Here is a 20,467-nt window from a genome sequence, read left to right as displayed (position 1 = left end):
CTCAAATCATCTACACATTTCTTTGCCTCTTTTAGCTCACACAGGGGACTGGCTGTTTTCTTTATGTTCAAAGACAATTTCTATTTGGCACAGACTGTGTTTACTAACCTAGTTGTGTATGTAGGCAATGCATTTCATGGTGTAGTTCAGAAAGATATTGGTTTTGTCTGGCGTAATGGTATGGGTTATTTCAGGTCCATGTAGAACCTTCTTATTGACATTAGGATCATGATGTGAATCATCCTCTTCTTCTGCTGGAACCAAAATCTCAAGACACTTGAGTAGGGCAGCTTTTCCATTACAGGTTAATGAGTCATGGTCTGACAAGAGGTGGGTAAGTATTGTTTTCATGACAGAAAAAGTCATCTGCATCTCCGTGATGAATCTGACAAGCTGTGTACAATTTGAGGAACACAGTTATGTCTTGCAGTTTTACTACTACTTAAGAATGCCCGATTTTGCTGTTTGTCATTTACGGCTGAATAGAAGGAAGGTGTTCTGGTGAAATCCATTCCTCTGGGCTTTTATTGTTTTATGTTTTTCATTGATGAAGTTTTTACTCAAACTTGTCCCAGATCTTTTCTTGACTTTATTGAATCAACAACAGTCTCATTTATAATTTCTGCAGTTTTTATAATCAATAGACCTTCACCTGTGTCTGAAAATGGATTAGCTGTTTCTATTATGGTGGCTATGAAAGCAAAAGACACACAAATAAAGGACGGAATGCAGAACAAATCTGGCTGATAAGGGTTGATACCGAAACCGGTCCCAGGATGCCTGTTTCCGGTCCAGGGAGGACCTGGTTTGGAAGTTTGGGTTGGAGTGTTCTCATGAGGAGCACGGTCAAGGCTAATTTGCATATGGCTGGGTCTAAACTGGGGTGGCATGGTGGGCAAAAAAACTATTAATTTAACCGAGACCTCTTGACTGGGGGTGAATGTTTAATTTGTTCCGCATTCCATCCATCATGAATATGTCTTTTGCTTTCTCGCTTTAAGTGCGCCTGGTATGCCAAGACGTGGGTCCTAGGTTCACTTTGCCTCTGGATTCAAGCTAGCCTGGCTAATGAGGGGTGATACCCCGAAATCGGTCTCTGGATGCTTGTTTCCAGTCCAGGGAGGACCTAGCTTGGCAGTTCGGATTAGACTGTTCCCATAGGGAGCATGGTCAAGAACTGGTTTGCATATGGTTGGGTCTAAACTAGGATGGCATGGTGAACAAAAGAACGATGGATTTACCACAGATCTCTTGATTGGGGGTGAATGTGTGATTTGTTCAGCATTCCGTCCATCATTTGTGTCTTTTACTTTCTATTATTGAGGCTGCCAGATTAAAGACTGAAAAGATTTTTGCTTGCTAAGAGTGTCGTTATGATGAGAGAATTGCTTTTTTTCAGCCAGTGTGATTAGCCTTACAAACCCATTCACAATGCTGGCGATCTCTTGTTCACACATCATCCATCTGAGTAGGGGACCGGAATTTTCTGATAAGCCTAATGATCCCCCAGTGCCTTTTACTATAGCATTAATAAGTTCATGCCTTTCATTGAGAGTCTTGTTGGAAAATCGACAACTTGTTTTATTCTAGGATATCAAATTCTTCACGTGAACAGCAACATACCATACATATTTATGGTGATCAGGGTTAGGAAGAGCCACCTAAGTTTATACAAAGAGTAGATGTGCAAACCAAACTCGCCCTCTTGAACAGCTGTATCCCAAGTAAATAATTGTGTCATGAGTATAAGGTCTCAATACCGATGGTATATTCTACTCCTTGAGACTTGCACCAGTCTTCCTCATAAAGAATGTCAGCTTGGGCTCCATTTGCGCTGTGGTACGCCTGGTAGGCTTCTTCCCCAAGCATGTACAAGGCATATGCTGTAATGTGATGTGCTTGTAAAGTTTTCTTAACGTGTGCTGCTTTCAGCAAAGTGGCTGCTGTCCCTCATGATGCCATCTTTGCTTGTCCAAGAGCTGCAGTTTAGACACTATTGCCTAACAAGTCACCTAAGCACTTCAGGAGAGCCAATGTGATTTAGAGTCCACCATGAATAAAAATAAAGAGATCATCTTCATAAGCATCAAGCCAACACTATTGTTTTTCTTTGATACATTTGTGGAGTGGTTGATCACTTGGCATCAATGGTATTTGTTGGATTCATTAACAGCGACTGCATTCCTAATAACATCCATGGAATGATGCAGCGTAAAAATTGACTCAGAATAAGAGGAAGAGAGTAGTTTTCATGATTGGTATGAGTGGTTTCTCTTTATTCTGACCAGAGTGGAAAGTGGACCAACTTGCATGATTATTTGGCTTGACATTACTCTCTTTTCAAGCAGCTCAGCAACGTGTCTGCACCAACTAAGTATGCTGATTATTAACTCCTTCATCCACCAATTCTTTGTAAGCATTTTAAAATAAGGCTTTTTTGGAGGAGAGCCTTGGTAATAGCAGCTTGAGCCACTAATGAACATCTTGTAAGCGATTTCATCACCTTGTTGGAGGAACTATTGCTATTTTCAATAATATGGCTTGTACCACTGATTTTCTTGTGAAAAAGTTAAAAACGAAACAAGAGAATGACAGGCAAGGTCACCTGGATCAGGGACGATAGGCGCCGCAGTATGTTAGACGTGACACCCGACACACAGACACCCAACAGTATTTGGAAATTAGATTATATCCACCTAAGCGCAACTTAAGGTGGGATAGTTTTGTTGGGGGAGAGTTACAGACAAATTCACCAGAAAATGTCAACAGTGTGTATTATATACTAGATTGAAGGTGCACAACGCCTATGCTTGTAGATGATGTCTTTGAAAACCAATAAAATCTGGTTGTAAAAAATAAAAAAAGAAGTTGGAAGTGAAAAGTACTAGTTCCATTGAATGATCCCTTTGCACTTGTTGCATTTGGTTGTGATCAATGGTATTGACAGCAGAGGAGGTAAAGGCACCACATTTTAAGTCTGGAGAGCTTACAGCTCTAATATCATTAAATGAGCTGCACTTGAGTTCCGTTGTTCAGTTGAGAAGCTTAAGACACAGTCTGGCTTAAAGCACAGCCATATGACAATGGTAAGCTGAAACAAAATAGAAAGTCCAAAGGTCCTTAAATCTTGTTTTGAGTGAATAAAAGAGTGTATAAATAATGGAAATGGTGTCTCTTGGACTTGATTGTGTCTTATAGCTTCAGAGAACTGATTCTGCCCCTAAAGGTATTGAAAGGGGTTAGCTATGCTCAGATAAGACACTGTTGGAATCCGTAAGTTACTTCTCTTTGTATTCTTGCGTCATGCATTAGCATTGTTGTTAGAGTTAGAAGTGTAGAAGAGATACATTTTTCTTTGCATTCTTTGAATGATCCAGAAAATGTTGGTTGTCTTGTAGAATATTTTGGTGTACTATCACTGTTGCTTGTGCCATGATCAATGCTTCTAAGTCATCAGCAAGCGCTCGTTTTTGCTCAAAGAGTCCCTGTATTCTTTGTTTAAACTTTTAACAAATTTCGGCCTTCTGTGTAGTCCTCAAGTTTAAGGAAATTAGCCAGATTTAGTTTTTTTGCCTTGTGGAATGAAGACTGGGCACATTTCTTCTAAGCTGTTCAGTTCTCCTACAGTTGTGCCACTTCCATTCACAAAGGTTAAAAACTTGCATATTTTGTTCACATTCTACAGTGGATTGACTAAAAGTTATTTTTGAATATTAAACGCTGTGAATCATCTTTTTCATCTCAGGCTTATTCTTTTCTATTTTTACAATGCAAGCATGTGAGGGACCCTGCATGGTATACTGTACCCCTAGCAATCATATCTCCCTCACATAGCTTGGCAATGAGCCATTCATCTTGTTGATTCAAAGCACACTGCCTTAGTCGGGTAGCCTTCTTAAAAATAGATGTGAAGGACAATGTTTCTTTCAGTGTCTTTATTATCAAAGAAGAAACATTTTGGTTGAGACTTTTCATCAATGAAGGTATCTGCTCCCAACATAAATCGACTTTGATAAGGCACATCAGATTCACTTTCTGATACCTAAACAATATTAGACTCACAAGGATCCTCTTTCCTAATTTTCTTCCTCCATCGCTCAGTAGCTTGGACCACTTCTTTCTGATTGTAGTGCAAATTTAGATTGCTATGGAACTTGTGTTTCAGCTAGAGGAGGGTAGCTTTAATTCCATTTGAACAATTCTATCAATTGAGAGCCCCAGTTTATTTAGATAAGCTACTTACAGCTTCAAAAAAAGCCTTAAAATGTTTTCTGTAGTCTCATATCCACAAGCCTCATTCCTACTAGCAAAATCAGCAGGACATGCTGGTTTCAGAGTTTTGTTTTTTGACAAAAAATAAATTTCTTCCAGTACACAGCAGACCTTGTGGGTCAGATGCACGATCACCTTCAACTAATTTAAAACTTCGCTTCATATTTTCATCATATACATCATATGTCCAATAAACAAGCACTTCCTACAGGTACAGGTATCAATAATTCCACTGTTCTTGATCCTGGCGTCCTGGAGCCTTGTTAAGCCAGTAATAAAAGGACAATTGCAATGACTTACACACTGTAACTGCTGTTATAAAGGTCCAAAATAACAATCTATCCCCTTAAACATAGTCCACACTTTTGTGCATGTATTAGGACCTGCTATGGGATAATTAAGCCACAAATCATGGTCCTTTTCCTTACATTTATTCTTTAGCATGATTTGGGAATACAGCAGTATCCATTTTCCAATTTGAAGGCTAGTAGTGCTTGGGGCCAGTGCCTACACTGCCTGAATTTACAATTTTGGACATAAACAACACTTCTGCAAAGTTTCATCCTTTTACTTAAAAAATGCACGATTTTAGGCATATTTTTTCCGACTCTTAAAATGGGATTAGTACATAAGAAAAATAATTGTATCTGTCGTAAAGGCCGCATTTGAGTGTTTTCTACTGTTCAAATGCTTATCACATCTAGCCCATTGTTCCCTTTTCTCATCTATGTTGCTGCAGCTCTGGACGCTGCTGGTGAGCATATGAAGTCAAAATACTTCACCATATTTATTCTGTTTATTACGAGCTTTGCCTCCTGCTGTCCTGAGCCTCATCCCTCTCTCTTTCTCTCTCTCTTCTAGAAATGTCGGGTCCTGCGCAACTTCTCTTCACTCAGAGCCATCTTATCGGCGTTGCAGTCCAACCCCATTTACCGGCTGAAGAGGGCCTGGGCTGCGGTGAACAGGTAACGGCAGACTTGCTGCTCTGACCTCTCTATGCACCTCCAAAAACGCCATTCACGACTGCCTATAGTTGAAATCTTAAAGGGAACAGACTGACATCCTACAATCAGATTCCAGTGTTAGATGAGTGCCCTTCAGTACAACACAGTGAAGCGTGTGGCCCACTCATTGTTGGCAGGATGCCCACCTTTGGCCCAGGAGGGTCAGTTTTATGACAGATTTTCAGAATATCCCCATGAGATAAACTTACATGCACTGACCCTCAATGAATTAGTCTCATGTATACATTCATTGGGTATCTAAGAAATCTATCAACGCGATGGCTGTCACACCTAGTGTGTAGCACTTGTCAAAAACTTAGAAAGCATCAGAAGTTGCCAGGTATCAATGTATATTTCTTTACGGTTTCAACAAGAAAGGAAACTAAATGGTTTGGGGACTGATGGGCTCAATCTCATATTTCCAGTTTTTAAATGTCAGACTATAGGTAGGATGCTTAAGGTGATGTGATGTAAGCCGCTAAGATAATACCACGTAGGCCTGGAGTTAAAATGATGCTCGACAAGCATTGGCAATGCCAATATGACTGGCTTTAATGTGCTGCACCCAGGGCTTACAAACGCATGACGATTCACACGGGCACACCTCCCACCCTGCACTTATACAAACCCACCACTCACCCTGCACTCAGACCCACAGTGAGTGCAGGGTGAGTCCTGCACCCCTCACCCATCACACATGCTGCATTTACCCATTAGTCAGACATCACATACCCTGCACTCTTACACCGCACTCCCTACACCCACCTACTGCTCATTCTGTGCTCAAGATACCGCTCACCCACCTCTCACTATGCACTCACATATCACTAAAACAAAACTTCTCCTGACTGCTCACCCTTTACTCACACTCAACACCCCCAACCTCTCACCCTACACTCACACACCGCTCACCTACAAACAGCTGCTCCCGCTGCACACTTACAAGCCACTCACTCCAGTCACACACTATTAACCCTCCACTCATTACCCTCACCCTCAAATCACACTGCTCACATACTTCTCAGCTTGCACTCACATCAGTAACAGACCTCACCTAGCTCATCTAGCACGTGATCCTTCAAACTCTTACACAATTCACCATGCACACTCAAGCTTTGCTCATTTGGCACAGAGGATAGTTATTATTATTAAGTTTACTGTACAGTTAATTAAAACCTTTACAATCATACATTAAATCCCTCTCTATTTTTTGTTAACGTTTTTGTGCCTTAAAATAGATTGTTGTTAAAACACAATAAAATTCAATGATGTGTGACCTGAAAGTAATTATAAGCAGCAAAAGAGAAGAAATATCGGGCAGGCTCGCATGTTGAGTAAAGTGCTACGGGTTTCCTACCCATGACCCTTTATACTATAAAGGGTCATGGGTGTTCTGTTTGTCTTATGACAGTGAGTTGCTAGGCAACGTTGGTCTGGAGCCTGGCAACTGTTTGATTAGAGGGGCCGAACAGGAAGCAGCGCTTCTTGTAAATAAAAGGTGCGAAATGCCGGCAGCGAGTACAGTATCTTCTAGATAATAGTGGTGTGTGACGGTATTCTGCCTGTTTTATGACAGGGTAAAATAATGTGCACTAAAAGATCTGTTGTTCGGCCTGGATAGCAAGAGGATAAAGTGCTATGTGCTGAGAGTAATGTTTTCCAAGAATCTTGCTTTAAGGTAAGGAACAATGCCTACGTTAAAGATAGTTGAACGTTGAATAGTGATATATACGGGGGCTTGCGATGGAGTTTGCATTAGGGCTTTGAGTATTTAAAAAAGAGGAGTTTGGTTAACTTAGAAAAAGAGGGTTAGTGAAGGTATTAAGCCTAGCGTAAGACATTTCAAGGTGCATTATATACATATTTAACATTACAAAGGTCCCCATTTAAAACAGTTACACAGTCCTCATTTGGCACATTGATCCTGCAGTGATACGGCTCACCCTGCATTCAGACACATCGCACCCTCCACACAGACACTACTCACTTTGCACTCAGACAGTGTTCACGCACCTTTCACCAAGCACTGACGCACCTATTACTCTGCACGCACACATCTGTCACAATGCACCGAAACCCCTCATATGTCTCTCACGTTCCATTAACACACCACTAACGTTTGCCGCTCAACCTGCACTCAGTTGCCTCTCACCCTGCACACTCATATACACCGTTCATCCTACACATTCACAGTGCTCACCACGAACATTCACACACTACTACATCCTGCACGCACTGCTCACAGTACAACTCACACCACTCATGCTGCACCAACCTCGTTCACCTTACATTCATGCAGAGCTCACACAAAAACCACACATTTTACACACCGCTCACCCAGCAGCCACACACCATTTACAAACCTCTCCAGCTGCACTCAGACTACTCACACATCTCTCACTCTGCACTCAGAAACCTCTTTGGTCGCAGATCTTGCCCTCACACATCTCTCACCGTGCACTCACACACACTGACACCTCGCATTCCCTGAGCACTCAATTGCTACTCATCACGCACTCAGAAATTTCTCACCATTCTGTGAAACATTGCCTAACACTCAGACACTGCTCTCCTTGCACAGACAGGGCTCAAGCTGCGCTCATAAAGTCACGATGAAGGCAGGCCTTCGTTCACTATCGGATAGTTGTACTGGTTTCTGTTCAATTTCATAGTAAAGTGAGCAAGTACATTAATACATTATTACCATTTCTTCACTTTCGGATAGTTGTGCTGGTTTCTGTTCAATTTCATAGTAAAGTGAGCAAGTACATTAATACATTATTACCATTTCTTCACCAGACTCGTTTCAGACACCTGTACAAGGCTTGTGCGAAACAAAAAAAGCAAGTCTCTCCGATTTCATAGAATCAAGTTACAAATGGAACAAGGTGAAAAAATACAAGGCAGGCGTATGATACTCCCTAGAAATCCATACTCTTTTAAGATAATAAGGTTCAGATAATTAAATATAGGTGGTGTAAAGAAAATAAAAAGTGCACATATTTTACTACAGAAAACAGTCTACATGTATGAGAAACGTATTTCACTAGATTAAAATGAGGCCCAACACAATCCCAAGAAAACAAGCAGTTGCGTTTCTGGTGATTTATAAATGTAATAATATATTACTCTTTCCTCACAAACTGAAATACTGGTTCTTTTCCCCTTAAAATATATGCAGGAGTCACATACACACGCCTGCCTGCACAATCACCTGGAGTACGTGGAACTCTTGGTTTTAAGGAATAGGTATTAAAGCCACAGGGGCTACTTGTAAGCACCAAAGCATGCAGAAGATCACACAAGCTAGCAGCTGGGATATAGGACCAGTGGCAGTCGCTACTTAATGGGGGTGGCGGGGTAGGAGGGTGGGCGTAAATGGGAAAAAAACACTTACCTACAGGCCGGTCCCCTTTGGTCACTCCAGGAGTCCAGGAGCAGGAAGCAGGAACCAGAAAGCACACAGGCTTCTAGACCTCCCTAGCCAATCACGACGCAGCGTTACAGCAGCGTTGTGATCAAGCTGAGCGCCGTGGTTCAGCATTCAAAGAGGCACTGGGAGGCTCTGCATGCTCTCCACCAAGGTTGTGCAATACAGCCGGTAGAGAACATGCAAAGTGTGCATGACTGTTTGGCCAGCCCAAGACGGCCGGGCAAATCATCATGCGCACTTAGAGTGTACTCACGACTACTCCCCCTGGCTCCGGGACAGTAGGGACAGGAAAAATAAAATGATAATAACATTGCAATATTATCAATGTATTTTTCCTTTTTGAACTGCTGGTAGAGCAGTGGGGCGACGCTCCTCCACTTTAGGTGAGGAGCTGCTGCTGTATTGGACATGAGCAGATGAACCCCACCCCACAAAGATGAAAACAGGACTGAAAATGCTGCTTGCATGGTGCATGGCTGAGAACCTTTTTAAACACTGTTGTTATTAATTTGTACTAAAGTATTTTAATCACGACTGAATAGAAGAAATTAATAATAAATAGAGGCAGGCATAGCCCTTTTAAGATAACTGACCAGTATTTGCAATTTGTTTTTTAAGTGGAATAGAAGTTACAGGCATGCGGAACCCTGTTCTAGAGTGTTTATGCCTTTACAGCCTTTATGGCAGCACTGTGAAAGACAGAATTGGGTGTCATTAGCCCAGAATCACACCATGTGGGCAAGTAACAATTAGAACACACGATTTCTGAAGCCACAATAAACAAGTTATTAACTCGGCTCACCGCTCTGCAAAATAAATATGCTTTTGCCACCATTTAACCTACAGCTCACACAAATATTTCAGCCGTACATACATTAACCTATTGGGCTAACGGACTGTGACTGCACCATGCAGGTAATTGTGTAACAAATATATTTTTCATATACTTACAAATCAAATGCAATGTTAATTTCTCAACAAAATTGAACCGTTTTTTGCTGTAGTGGGCAGCCAGAAATACACATGCTCAACATACTCCTACCATCTAGTGTTGGGCTTGGACTGTTGCAACTTGTTTTTCTTCGAAGTCGTTCGAGTCACAAGGTATCAGTGATTCCTCCTCTGGTAGTGAATGCATATGGACACTGATTCCTTTGTTAGATTGTTTTTTAGGTCTCGCTAGCGTTACTGCGCACATGCGTAGCTCTCTCGGCGAGTGTATTATAAATGAGGAGTTTGAGAAAAGGGCTTGAAGCCCCGCCCCTTAATTCCATAGGCTGGCGTCACCGTTTATGCTAAACGGTGGCCTGCCATTGAAAATTAGGTGTTTGGGTTGCCTCCCTTTCGCTTTTTGTGCCGGCCCACCCGGACTTGCTTGCCTGCTTTGCGTCTGTCGCAAAGCACTTCCTTATCTTTATGGGGCCATGTGTTTCTAATTAGAAACACATGGCCCCATAAAGACAAGAGATCCCCATGCTGCGGCTGCAGCGCGGTCCTCTTTCACTTTCGGGACTGCGCTTGTTAGTGTTCTCTTTGTGTTTCTTAACTTTCCTCACCCCTTGTATATTTGCTTACCTTTTCCTGACCCCTTATTAACTTTTTTCTGTCATTCTCTTTCTACCTCTTTCCCAGACTCTTCGCCGTTTCTCCGTGGTCCCCATTACTTCTCTTTCCCCTCTACATGTGAGTCGGAATCTTTATCTACATTTACTTTTATCTCTACCTAGTTTTCTACCGCCTAGCTTTTTTTTAAATCATGATCTTGTTGCCCTTATCCCTTTCCATCTAGGCCCGTACTTCTCACCCGTTTTCATCTTCTTTCAGTGTATTTCTTTCTTTCACATTTGTATTCTTATTTCTTTTCTCGTTCCACCTCGCTTTCTTCTTGTTCTTTCCACCCCACGTTCCCTTACTTGTCTCTGGGATCTCCTGTTTTCTCAAGTTACGTTTTTAACGCCCATGTCACATATTTCACTTGTCTGGCGTCCCCTTTCTTCTCGCCTCCCCCCACTCTTCGGCAGCCTCTATGAACTTTGCCATCCTAGTCACGCTTATCTTCCACCATTTCGTTTACTCACCCTACCTCAATTTTCTCCCTTACTGCACCTCCCCGCTTCATTGGTTTGCCTTTATGAACCCCTCTGTCCAACTTTTCCTGTTGTCTCTCTTTACTCTCACACATGCTGTACTGTTCTTTGGTGAGCTCTCTCTCCTACCCTGTACATTCTCGAGCCCTCGTTCGTCATCTGTAGTGACTTTTCTTGTCCCCTAACTTGCTGCTCTCATTCTGTGTACTTTTCCCTGCCCTCCACAATATCACTGCCCTGTCTCTGTGAAGTCCTTTGCCTCCGGCCTAACTTTCTTTCACACACTTTCCCCCGTGATATTACCCTGTCAACTCACGCACACCTGATGGCCGCCGCCGCTCCCGGCTGCCCCCGTACTAATCTATGGAGCTGGGCGAGTGAACAGATTTACTGGGAGAGCCGAGCCAGAGCCGATCCAAGGATATGACCAGGATCTTGGAGCCCGCGAACCCTGAAAATGTTTGTTGTTAAAATCCTACAACAAACCTGACGTAAACTGTGATAAAGCTGCCTCCGAATTTAATACAGTGTATTCCCTTAACATGTGGAGCTTTGACATTAATAGAGCACATTATGGCACTGCACCTAGAAGTGCTTAGTTTACATTTAGTGATTTGCCCAGAAACCCCGGATGTTGAGTGGACGCCGAGACACGGATCGGCAGCTCTTTCCGTAACGCTACATCCTGGTTAGAGCGAGTGGGGCAGGCAGAAGCCACATGAAAGCTTGGCTCGTTATAGGATTGAGGTTCCAACAGGAACTCGAGCTGAGCCACGCTTCAAGCTGCAGCTTTCAGTGGTTCGCCTACCTCTAATCCACTACGTCCTACCTCTCTGGTCTTTCCCGGTTTCCTTACCTCCCTGGACCCCTGGTGAAGTGAACTCTCCTATACCTGCTTCACATATGTAGAGCTCCACGTGGGCACTTTCACCGTCCCTTGCCGAGTGCTGTAAGGTACCTTGTCTCTCCCAGCGAGCCCTGCCTCTGGCCTGCTTCTGTCACTGAACTCCGTGTACTAACTCGACCAGTTGTGCGCAATCTTCGTTTTTCTACCTCATTTCTTTGGCCCCGAACCCACTGCAGGGCGGATGTCACTCACCAGGACGGGCGCAGATGGGCAGCTCAAGTCTTCTTTCTTCCAGTGCAGCGCTCTTGCATCCCTCACTATTTCTCAGTCACTATCTCTCTCTTTCTATCTCTCTCTTTCTTTCTCTCACAGTCACTCTTTCTCTGTCTGTCTCTTGCCTTTCCGGTCTCTATTTTTCTCAGATGTACGTGTACTCTCACTCACGGTACAAAAGGGGGTGGTGATGGACGGAGCATCAGAACCAATCAAACACTCACACCCAGTCAACAGATCTGGGTTTGATACATCACCGTTCTTTAGCCCACTCTGCCACCCCAGTTCAGACCTGGCCATATGCAAATCAGTCTTTACCCTGTGCCTCATGGGAACAGTCCAGCCCGAACTGCCAAGCCATGCCTTCCCTGGACCGGAAACAAGCTTCCTAGGACCGGTTTCTGGCATTTCAGCCGTCTTCAGCCAGGCTTGCTTGAATCCAGTGGCAAAGTGAGCAAGGGACTCACGTCTGAGCATACCCTGCCAACTTATGGTGAACAGAGAGGTATAAAAGGGGGCGGTGATGGATCAAACCCAGATCTGTTGACTGGGTGTGAGTGTTTGATTGGTTCTGATGCTCCGTCCATCACCACCCCCTTTTGTACCGCTTTGTTCGCCATAAGTTGGCAGGGTATGCTCAGACGTGAGTCCCTTGCTCACTTTGCCACTGGATTCAAGCAAGCCTGGCTGAAGACGGCTGAAATGCCAGAAACCGGTCCTAGGAAACTTGTTTCCGGTCCAGGGAAAGCATGGCTTGGCAGTTCGGGCTGGACTGTTCCCATGAGGCACAGGGTAAAGACTGATTTGCATATGGCCAGGTCTGAACTGGGGTGGCATGGTGAGCAAAAGAATGATGGATTTAACCCAGATCTCTAGACTGGGGGTGAATTTTTTGATTTGTACTGCATAACGTACATCAATTGTTGTCTTTTGCTTTCTCGCCCCAAGTGCGCCAGGTATGCCCAGACGTGGGTCCTGGGCTCACTGCGCCACTGGAATCAAGCTATCCTGGCTGATGAGGGGTGAAACCCCGAAACCGGTCCAAGGATGCTTGTTTCCGGTCCAGGGAGGACCTGGCATGGCAGTTCGGGCTGGACAGTTCCCATGAAGCACAGGGTCAAGACTGATTTGCATATGGCCAGGTCTAAACTGGGGTGGCATGGTGAGCAAAAGAATGATGAATTTAACCCAGATCTCTTGACTGGGGGTGAATGTTTTGATTTGTTCTACATTTCGTCCATCAATTGTGTGTCTTTTCCTTTCTCGCCCCAAGTGCGCCAGGTATGCCCAGACATGGGTCTTGGGCTCACTGTACCACTGGAATCAAGCTAACCAGGCTGATGAGGGGTGAAACCCCGAAACCGGTCCTAGGATGCTTGTTTCCAGTCCAGGGAGGACGTGGCTTGGCAGTTCGGGCTGGACTGTTCCCATGAGGCACAGGGACAAGACTGATTTGCATATGGCCAGGTCTAAACTGGGGTGGCATGTTGAACAAAAGAATGATGGATTTAACCCAGATCTCTTGACTGGGGGTGATGTTTTGATTTGTTCTGCATTACGTCCATCAATTGTGTGTCTTTTGCTTTCTCGCCCCAAGTGCTCCAGATGCGACCAGACGTGGGTCCTGGGCTCACTGTGCCACTGGAATCAAGCTATCCTGGCTGATGAGGGGTGAAACCCCAAAACCGGTCCTAGGATGGTTGTTTCCGGTCCAGGGAGGACCTGGCTTGGCAGTTCAGAGTAGACTGTTCCCATGAGGCACAGGGTCAGCACTGATTTGCATATGGCCAGGTCTAAACTGGGGTGGCATGTTGTGCAAACGAATGATGGATTTAACCCAGATCTCTTGACTGGGGGTGAATGTTTTGATTTGTTCTGCATTACATCCATCGATTGTGTGTCTTTTGATTTCTCGCCCAAGTGTGCCAGGTATGCCCAGACGTGGGTCCTGGGCTCACTGTGCCACTGGAATCAAGCTATCCTGGCTGATGAGGGGTGAAACCCCGAAACCAGTCCTAGGATGCTTGTTTCCAGTCCAGGGAGACCTGGCTTGGAAGTTTGGGCTGGACTGTTCCCATGAGGCACAGGGTCAAGACTGATTCGCATATGGCCAGGTCTAATCTGGGGTGGCATGGTAAGGAAAAGAATGATGGATGTAACCCAGATCTCTTGACTGGGGGTGAATGTTTTGATTTGTTCTGCATTCCGTCCATCAAATGTGTGTCTTTTGCTTTCGCGCCCCAAGTGCGCCAGGTATGCCCAGACGTGGGTATTGGGCTCCCTGTGCCACTGGAATCAAGCTATCCTTGCTGATGAGGGGTGAAACCCCGAAACCAGGCCTAGGATGCTTGTTTCTGGTCCATGGAGGACCTGGCTTGGCAGTTCGGGATGGACTGTTCCCATGAGGCATAGGGTCAAGACTGATTTGCATATGGCCAGGTCTAAACTGGGGTGGCATAGTGACCAAAACAATGCTGGATTTAACCCAGATCTCTTGACTGGGGGTGAATGTTTTAATTTGTTCTGCATTCCGTCCATCAATTGTGTGTTTTTTGCTTTCTCGCCCCAAGTGCGCCAGGTATGCCCAGACGTGGGTCCTGGGCTCACTGTGCCACTGAAATGAAGCTATCCTGGCAGGTGAGGGGTGAAACCCGAAACCGGTCCTAGGATGCTGGTTTCCGGTCCAGGGAGGACCTGGCTTGGCAGTTCGGGCTGGACTGTTCCCATGAGGCACAGGGTCAAGACTGATTTGCATATGGCCAGGTCTAAACTGGTGTGGCATGGTGAGAAAAACAATGATGGATTTCACCCAGATCTCTTGACTGGGGGTGAATGTTTTGATTTGTTTTGCATTACGTCCATCAATTGTGTGTTTTTTGCTTTCTCGCCCCAAGTGCGCCAGGTATGCCCAGACGTGGGTCCTGGGCTCACTGTGCCACTGGAATCAAGCTATCCTGGCTGATGAGGGGTGAAACCCAGAAACAGGTCCTAGGATGCTTGTTTCCAGACCAGGGAGGACCGGGCTTGGCAGTTCGGACTGGACTGTTCCCATGAGGCACAGGTTCAAGACTGATTTGCATATGGCCAGGTCCAAACTGGGGTGGCATGGTGAGAAAAACAATGATGGATTTCACCCAGATCTCTTGACTGGGGGTGAATGTTTTGATTTGTTTTGCATTACGTCCATCAATTGTGTGTTTTTTGCTTTCTCGCCCCAAGTGCGCCAGGTATGCCCAGACGTGGGTCCTGGGTTCACTGTGCCACTGGAATCAAGCTATCCTGGCTGATGAGGGGTGAAACCCCGAAACAGGTCCTAGGATGCTTGTTTCCAGGCCAGGGAGGACTGGGCTTGGCAGTTCGGACTGGACTGTTCCCATGAGGCACAGGGTCAAGACTGATTTGCATATGGCCAGGTCCAAACTGGGGTGGCATGGTAAGCAAAAGAATGATGGATTTAACCCAGATCTCTTGACTGGGGGTGAAAATTTGGATTCGTTCTGCATTACGTCCATCAATTGTGTGTCTTTTGCTTTCTCGCCACAAGTGCACCAGGTATGCCCAGACGTGGGTCCTGGGCTCACTGTGCCACTAGAATCAAGCTATCCTGGCTGATGAGGGGTGAAACCCCGAATCCGGTCCTAGGATGCTTGTTTCCGGTCCAGGAAGGACCTGGCTTGGCAGTTCCTGGCTTGGCAGTTCCAGGCTTGGCAGTTCGGGCTGACTGTTCCCATGAGGCACAGGGTCAAGACTGATTTGCATATGGCCAGGTCTAAACTGGGGTGGCATTGTGAGCAAAAGAATGATGCATTTAACCCAGATCTCTTGACTGGGGGTGATGTTTTGATTTGTTCTGCATTACGTCCATCAATTGTGTGTCTTTTGCTTTCTCGCCCCATGTGCACAAGGTATGCCCAGACGTGGGTCTTGGGCTCACTGTGCCACTGGAATCAAGTTAACCTGGCTGATGAGGTGTGAAACCCCGAAACCGGTCCTAGGATGCTTGTTTCCAGTCCAGGGAGGACCTGCCTTGGCTGTTCGGGCTGGACAGTTCTCATGAGGCACAGAGTCAAGACTGATTTGCATAAGGCCAGGTCTAAACTGGGGTGGCATGGTGAGCACAAGAATGATGGATTTAACCCAGATCTCTTGACTGGGGGTGAATGTTTTGATTTGTTCTGCATTACGACCATCAATTGTGTGTCTTTTGCTTTCTCGCCCCAAGTGCGCCAGGTACGACCAGACGTGGGTCCTGGGGTCACTGTGCCACTGGAATCAAGCTATCCTGGCTGATGAGGGGTGAAACCCCAAAACCGGTCCTAGGATGGTTGTTTCCGGTCCAGGGAGGACCTGGCTTGGCAGTTCAGAGTAGACTGTTCCCATGAGGCACAGGGTCAAGACTGATTTGCATATGGCCAGGTCTAAATTGGGGTGGAATGGTGAGCAAAAGAATGATGGATTTAACCCAGATCTCTTGACTCGGGGTGAATGTTTTGATTTGTTCTGCATTACGTCCATCTATTGTGTGTCTTTTGCTTTCTCGCCCCAAGTGCGCCAGGTATGCCCAGAGGTGGGTTCTGGGCTCACCGTGCCACTGGAATCAAGCTATCCTGGCTGATGAGGGGTGAAACCCCGAAACCAGTCCTAGGATGCTTGTTTCCGGTCCAGGGAGGACCTGGCATGGCAGTTCGGGCTGGACTGTTCTCATGAGGCACAGGGTCAATACTGATTTGCATATGGCCAGGTCTAAACTGGGGTGGCATGGTACGCAAAAGAATGATGGATTTAACCCAGATCTCTTGACTGGGGGTGAATGTTTTGATTTGTTCTGCATTCCGTCCATCAATTGTGTGTCTTTTCCTTTCTCGCCCCAAGTGCGCCAGGTATGCCCTGACGTGGGTCCTGGGCTCACTGTGCCACTGGAACCAAGCTATCCTGGCTGATAAGGGGTAAAACCCCGAAACTGGTCCTAGGATGCTGGAATCCGGTCCAGGGAGGACATGACTTGGCAGTTCAGGCTGGACTGTTCCCATGAGACACAGGGTCAAGACTGATTTGCATATGGCCAGGTCTAAACTGGGGTGGCATGGTGAGCAAAACAATGATGGATTTAACCCAGATCTCGTGACTGGGGGTGAATGTTTTGATTTGTTCTGCATTACGTCCATCAATTCTGTGTCTTTTGCTTTCTCGCCCCAAGTGCACCAGGTACGCCCAGACGTGGGTCCTGGGCTCACTGTGCCACTGGAATCAAGCTATCCTGGCTGATGAGGGGTGAAACCCCAAATCCGGTCCTAGGATGGTTGTTTCCGGTCCAGGGAGGACCTGGCTTGGCAGTTCAGAGTGGACTGTTCCCATGAGGCACATGGTCAAGACTGATTTGCATATGGCCAGGTATAAACTGGGGTGGCATGTTGAGCAAAAGAATGATGGATTTAACCCAGATCTCTTGACTGGGGGTGAATGTTTTGATTTGTTCTGGATTCCGTCCATCAATTGTGTGTCTTTTGCTTTCTCGCCCCAAGTGCGCCAGGGATTGCCAGACATGGGTCTTGGGCTCACTCTGCCACTGGAATCAAGCTATCCTGGCTGATGAGGGGTTAAACCCTGAAACAGGTCCTAGGATGCTTGTTTCCGGTCCGGGAAGTACCTGGCTTGGCAGTTCGGGCTGGACTGTTCCCATGAGGCACAGGGTCAAGACTGATTTGTATATGGCCAGGTCTAAACTGGGGTGGCATGGTGAGCAAAAGAATGATGGATTTAACCCAGATCTCTTGACTGTGGGTGAATGTTTTGATTTCTTCTGCATTACGTCCGTCAATTGTGTGTCTTTTGCTTTCTCGCCCCAAGTGCGCCAGGTATGCCCAGACATGGGTCCTGGGCTCACCGTGCCACTGGAATCAAGCTGTCCTGGCTGATGAGGGGTGAAACCCCGAAACTGGTCCTAGGATGCTTGATTCCGGTCCAGGAAGGACCTGGCTTGGCAGTTCGGGCTGACTGTTCCCATGAGGCACAGGGTCAAGACTGATTTGCATATGGCCAGGTCTAAACTGGGGAGGCATGGTGAGCAAAAGAATGATGGATTTGACCCAGATCTCAAGACTGGGGGTGAATGTTCTGATTTGTTCTGCATGAGCACAGGGTCAAGACTGATTTGCATATGGCCAGGTCTAAACTGGGGTGGTATGGTGAGCAAAAGAATGATGGATGTAACCCAGATCTCTTGACTGGGGATGAATGTTTTGATTTGTTCTGCATTCCGTCCATCAATTGTGTTTCTTTTGCTTTCTTGCCCTAAGTGCGCCAGGTATGCCCAGACGTGGGTCCTGGGCTCACTGTGACACTGGAATCAAGCTATCCTGGCTGATGAGGGGTGAAACTCTGAAACAGGTCCTAGGATGTGTGTTTCCAGTCCAGGGAGGACAGCACCAGGTATGCCCAGACGTGGGTCCTGGGCTCACTGTGCCACTGGAATCAAGCTATCCTGGCTGATGAGGGATGAAACCCTGAAACAGGTCCTCGGATGCTTGTTTCGAGTCCAAGAACGACCTGGCTTGGCACTTCGTGCTGGGCTATTCGCGTGCGGGACAGGGTCAAGACTGATTTGCATATGGCCAGGTCTAAACTGGGGTGGCATGGTGAGCAAAAGAATGATGGATTTAACCCATATCTCTTGACTGGGGGTGAATGTTTTGATTTGTTCTGCATTACGTCCATCAATTGTGTGTCTTTTGCTTTCAAGCCCCAAGTGCCCCAGGTATGCCCAGACATGGGTCCTGGGCTCCCTGTGCCACTGGAATCAAGCTATCCTGGCTGATGAGGGGTGAAGCCCCGAAACCGGCCCTAGGATGGTTGTTTCCGGTCCAGGGAGGACCTGGCTTGGCAGTTCGGGCTGGACTGTTCCCATGAGGCACAGGGTCAAGACTGATTTGCATATGGCCAGGTCTAAACTGGGGTGGCATGGTGAGCAAAAGAATGATGGATTATACCCAGATCTCTTGACTGGGGGTGAATGTTTTGGTTTGTTCTGCATTACTTACATCAATTGCCGACGGGTGTGGAGCCTGCCTGGGTTGGACCCGGCTGTGGAGGATCGCCACGATTTGGACCTGTGCAGCACGGTTCCATGCAGTAGATGGGGGACTTTCGTAAGGTCAGTGTGCGGCCCCTCCTTTTGCCCTGGTCTTGTCTTGGGGGCCCCTGGCTGCCTCATGGAAGCACTGTGATCCTGGCGGGCCCTCCCTACTCTGCTCTTTACGGGATTACCTGGAGTCTTTGGTGGCCCTCCCCTACCTTCCTGGCGGCTGTGGGGGCAGTGGTGTGTCCGGCCCCAGCGCGCGGGATAGGGCGTGAGGCTCATTATACTGCCTGGTCTGCCCTTGAGCCCCCCCCCCCCCCGAGGCCCCCCTGCGTACCCTACTACCAGAGCCGGAGACATTCACCCCCAGTCAAGAGATCTGGATTAAATCCATCATTCTTTTTCTCACCATGCCACCCCAGTTTAGACCTGGCCATATGCAAATCAGTCTTGACCCTGTGCCTCACCATGCCACCCCAGTTCTATGCCAGCCTATCTATGCCACTCCCGTCTATGCCACCCTACTCTACACTCCTCTATGTCAATCTACTCTGCTCTACACTACTCCAATGTACTCAATGCCACACCATTCTACGCCACTCCACTCAGCTCTATGCTACTCTACTCCACCCCACTTCAATCTAATTCACTCTCCTCTACACCACTCTCATCTATGCCACTCTACTATAAGCCCCTCTACTCTATGCAAACCACTAACTTTTAGCCAAGCTGAACACCAGCCACTCTGCTGTACAACATGGATAAAAGACATTGGCAATCATGGTTTGGGTCAGTCCCCTTAACCATTGGTCTTTTTAGACCGCTTGCAAAGTCGTGAATCCCATCTTAGATCAGCCCAGAGGAGCATTTTGTCTTGCTGTCATGGTCTTGGCTGTTTGGTGCATCATTTTGTCTGTTGTGGAGCACTTGCATTCAAGTGCATGAGGGACTATTTTACATCTAAAACGTCAATAACTACCCTTTTACCACATGCATTTTTTATACAGAAAGTATCTTTTTTACTAGAGCTGGCTTTTTTAATGCATTTACCATGATATGGGTGGGAGTCTGAATTTAACATGGCCTTTAAATTGCATTTGTTCATCACATTGGATCGCCATCTTGGGGTCACACTGTCTCAATGCTATAAAAGCAATTAGTAGGTGTACCCATGTTAATACCACCAATACCATCACTGCAATACCACCACCACCCCCGATATCACCACTAACCCTACCATCAATACAGCACAGCACCAACATCACAAACCACCAGTATCACCACATAACATCCAACACCACCATTATCACCAATCCATCCAAGTCCACTACTACCAAAACCACAGCTAATAATACGAACATCACCATCCATACCATTACCAATACAACACAACCATCAGAGCTACACACCACCAATACCACCACCAAAAATAACTTGGCCACCACCAATACCACTAATATTGGCACCTACACCAAT

General features: G+C 46.2%; 1 protein-coding gene across 6 annotated transcripts in view; it reads left to right on the top strand.

The window, feature by feature from the left end:
- Positions 1 to 20,467, top strand: part of RGL3 (ral guanine nucleotide dissociation stimulator like 3) — a 378,735-nt gene that overhangs the window by 268,192 nt on the left and 90,076 nt on the right. For all 6 annotated transcript variants that reach the window (XM_085600548.1, XM_085600547.1, XM_085600546.1 and 3 more), the window contains one exon: positions 5,134 to 5,237. In XM_085600548.1, coding sequence (XP_085456674.1) covers positions 5,134 to 5,237 — 104 coding nt within the window. The remainder of the gene's footprint in view (positions 1 to 5,133; positions 5,238 to 20,467) is intronic.

Source organism: Triturus cristatus, chromosome 4_2, assembly GCF_964204655.1.
Source record: "Triturus cristatus chromosome 4_2, aTriCri1.1, whole genome shotgun sequence".
Taxonomy (NCBI): Eukaryota; Metazoa; Chordata; class Amphibia; order Caudata; family Salamandridae; genus Triturus; species Triturus cristatus.
This window is presented reverse-complemented; position numbering and strand designations above follow the sequence as displayed.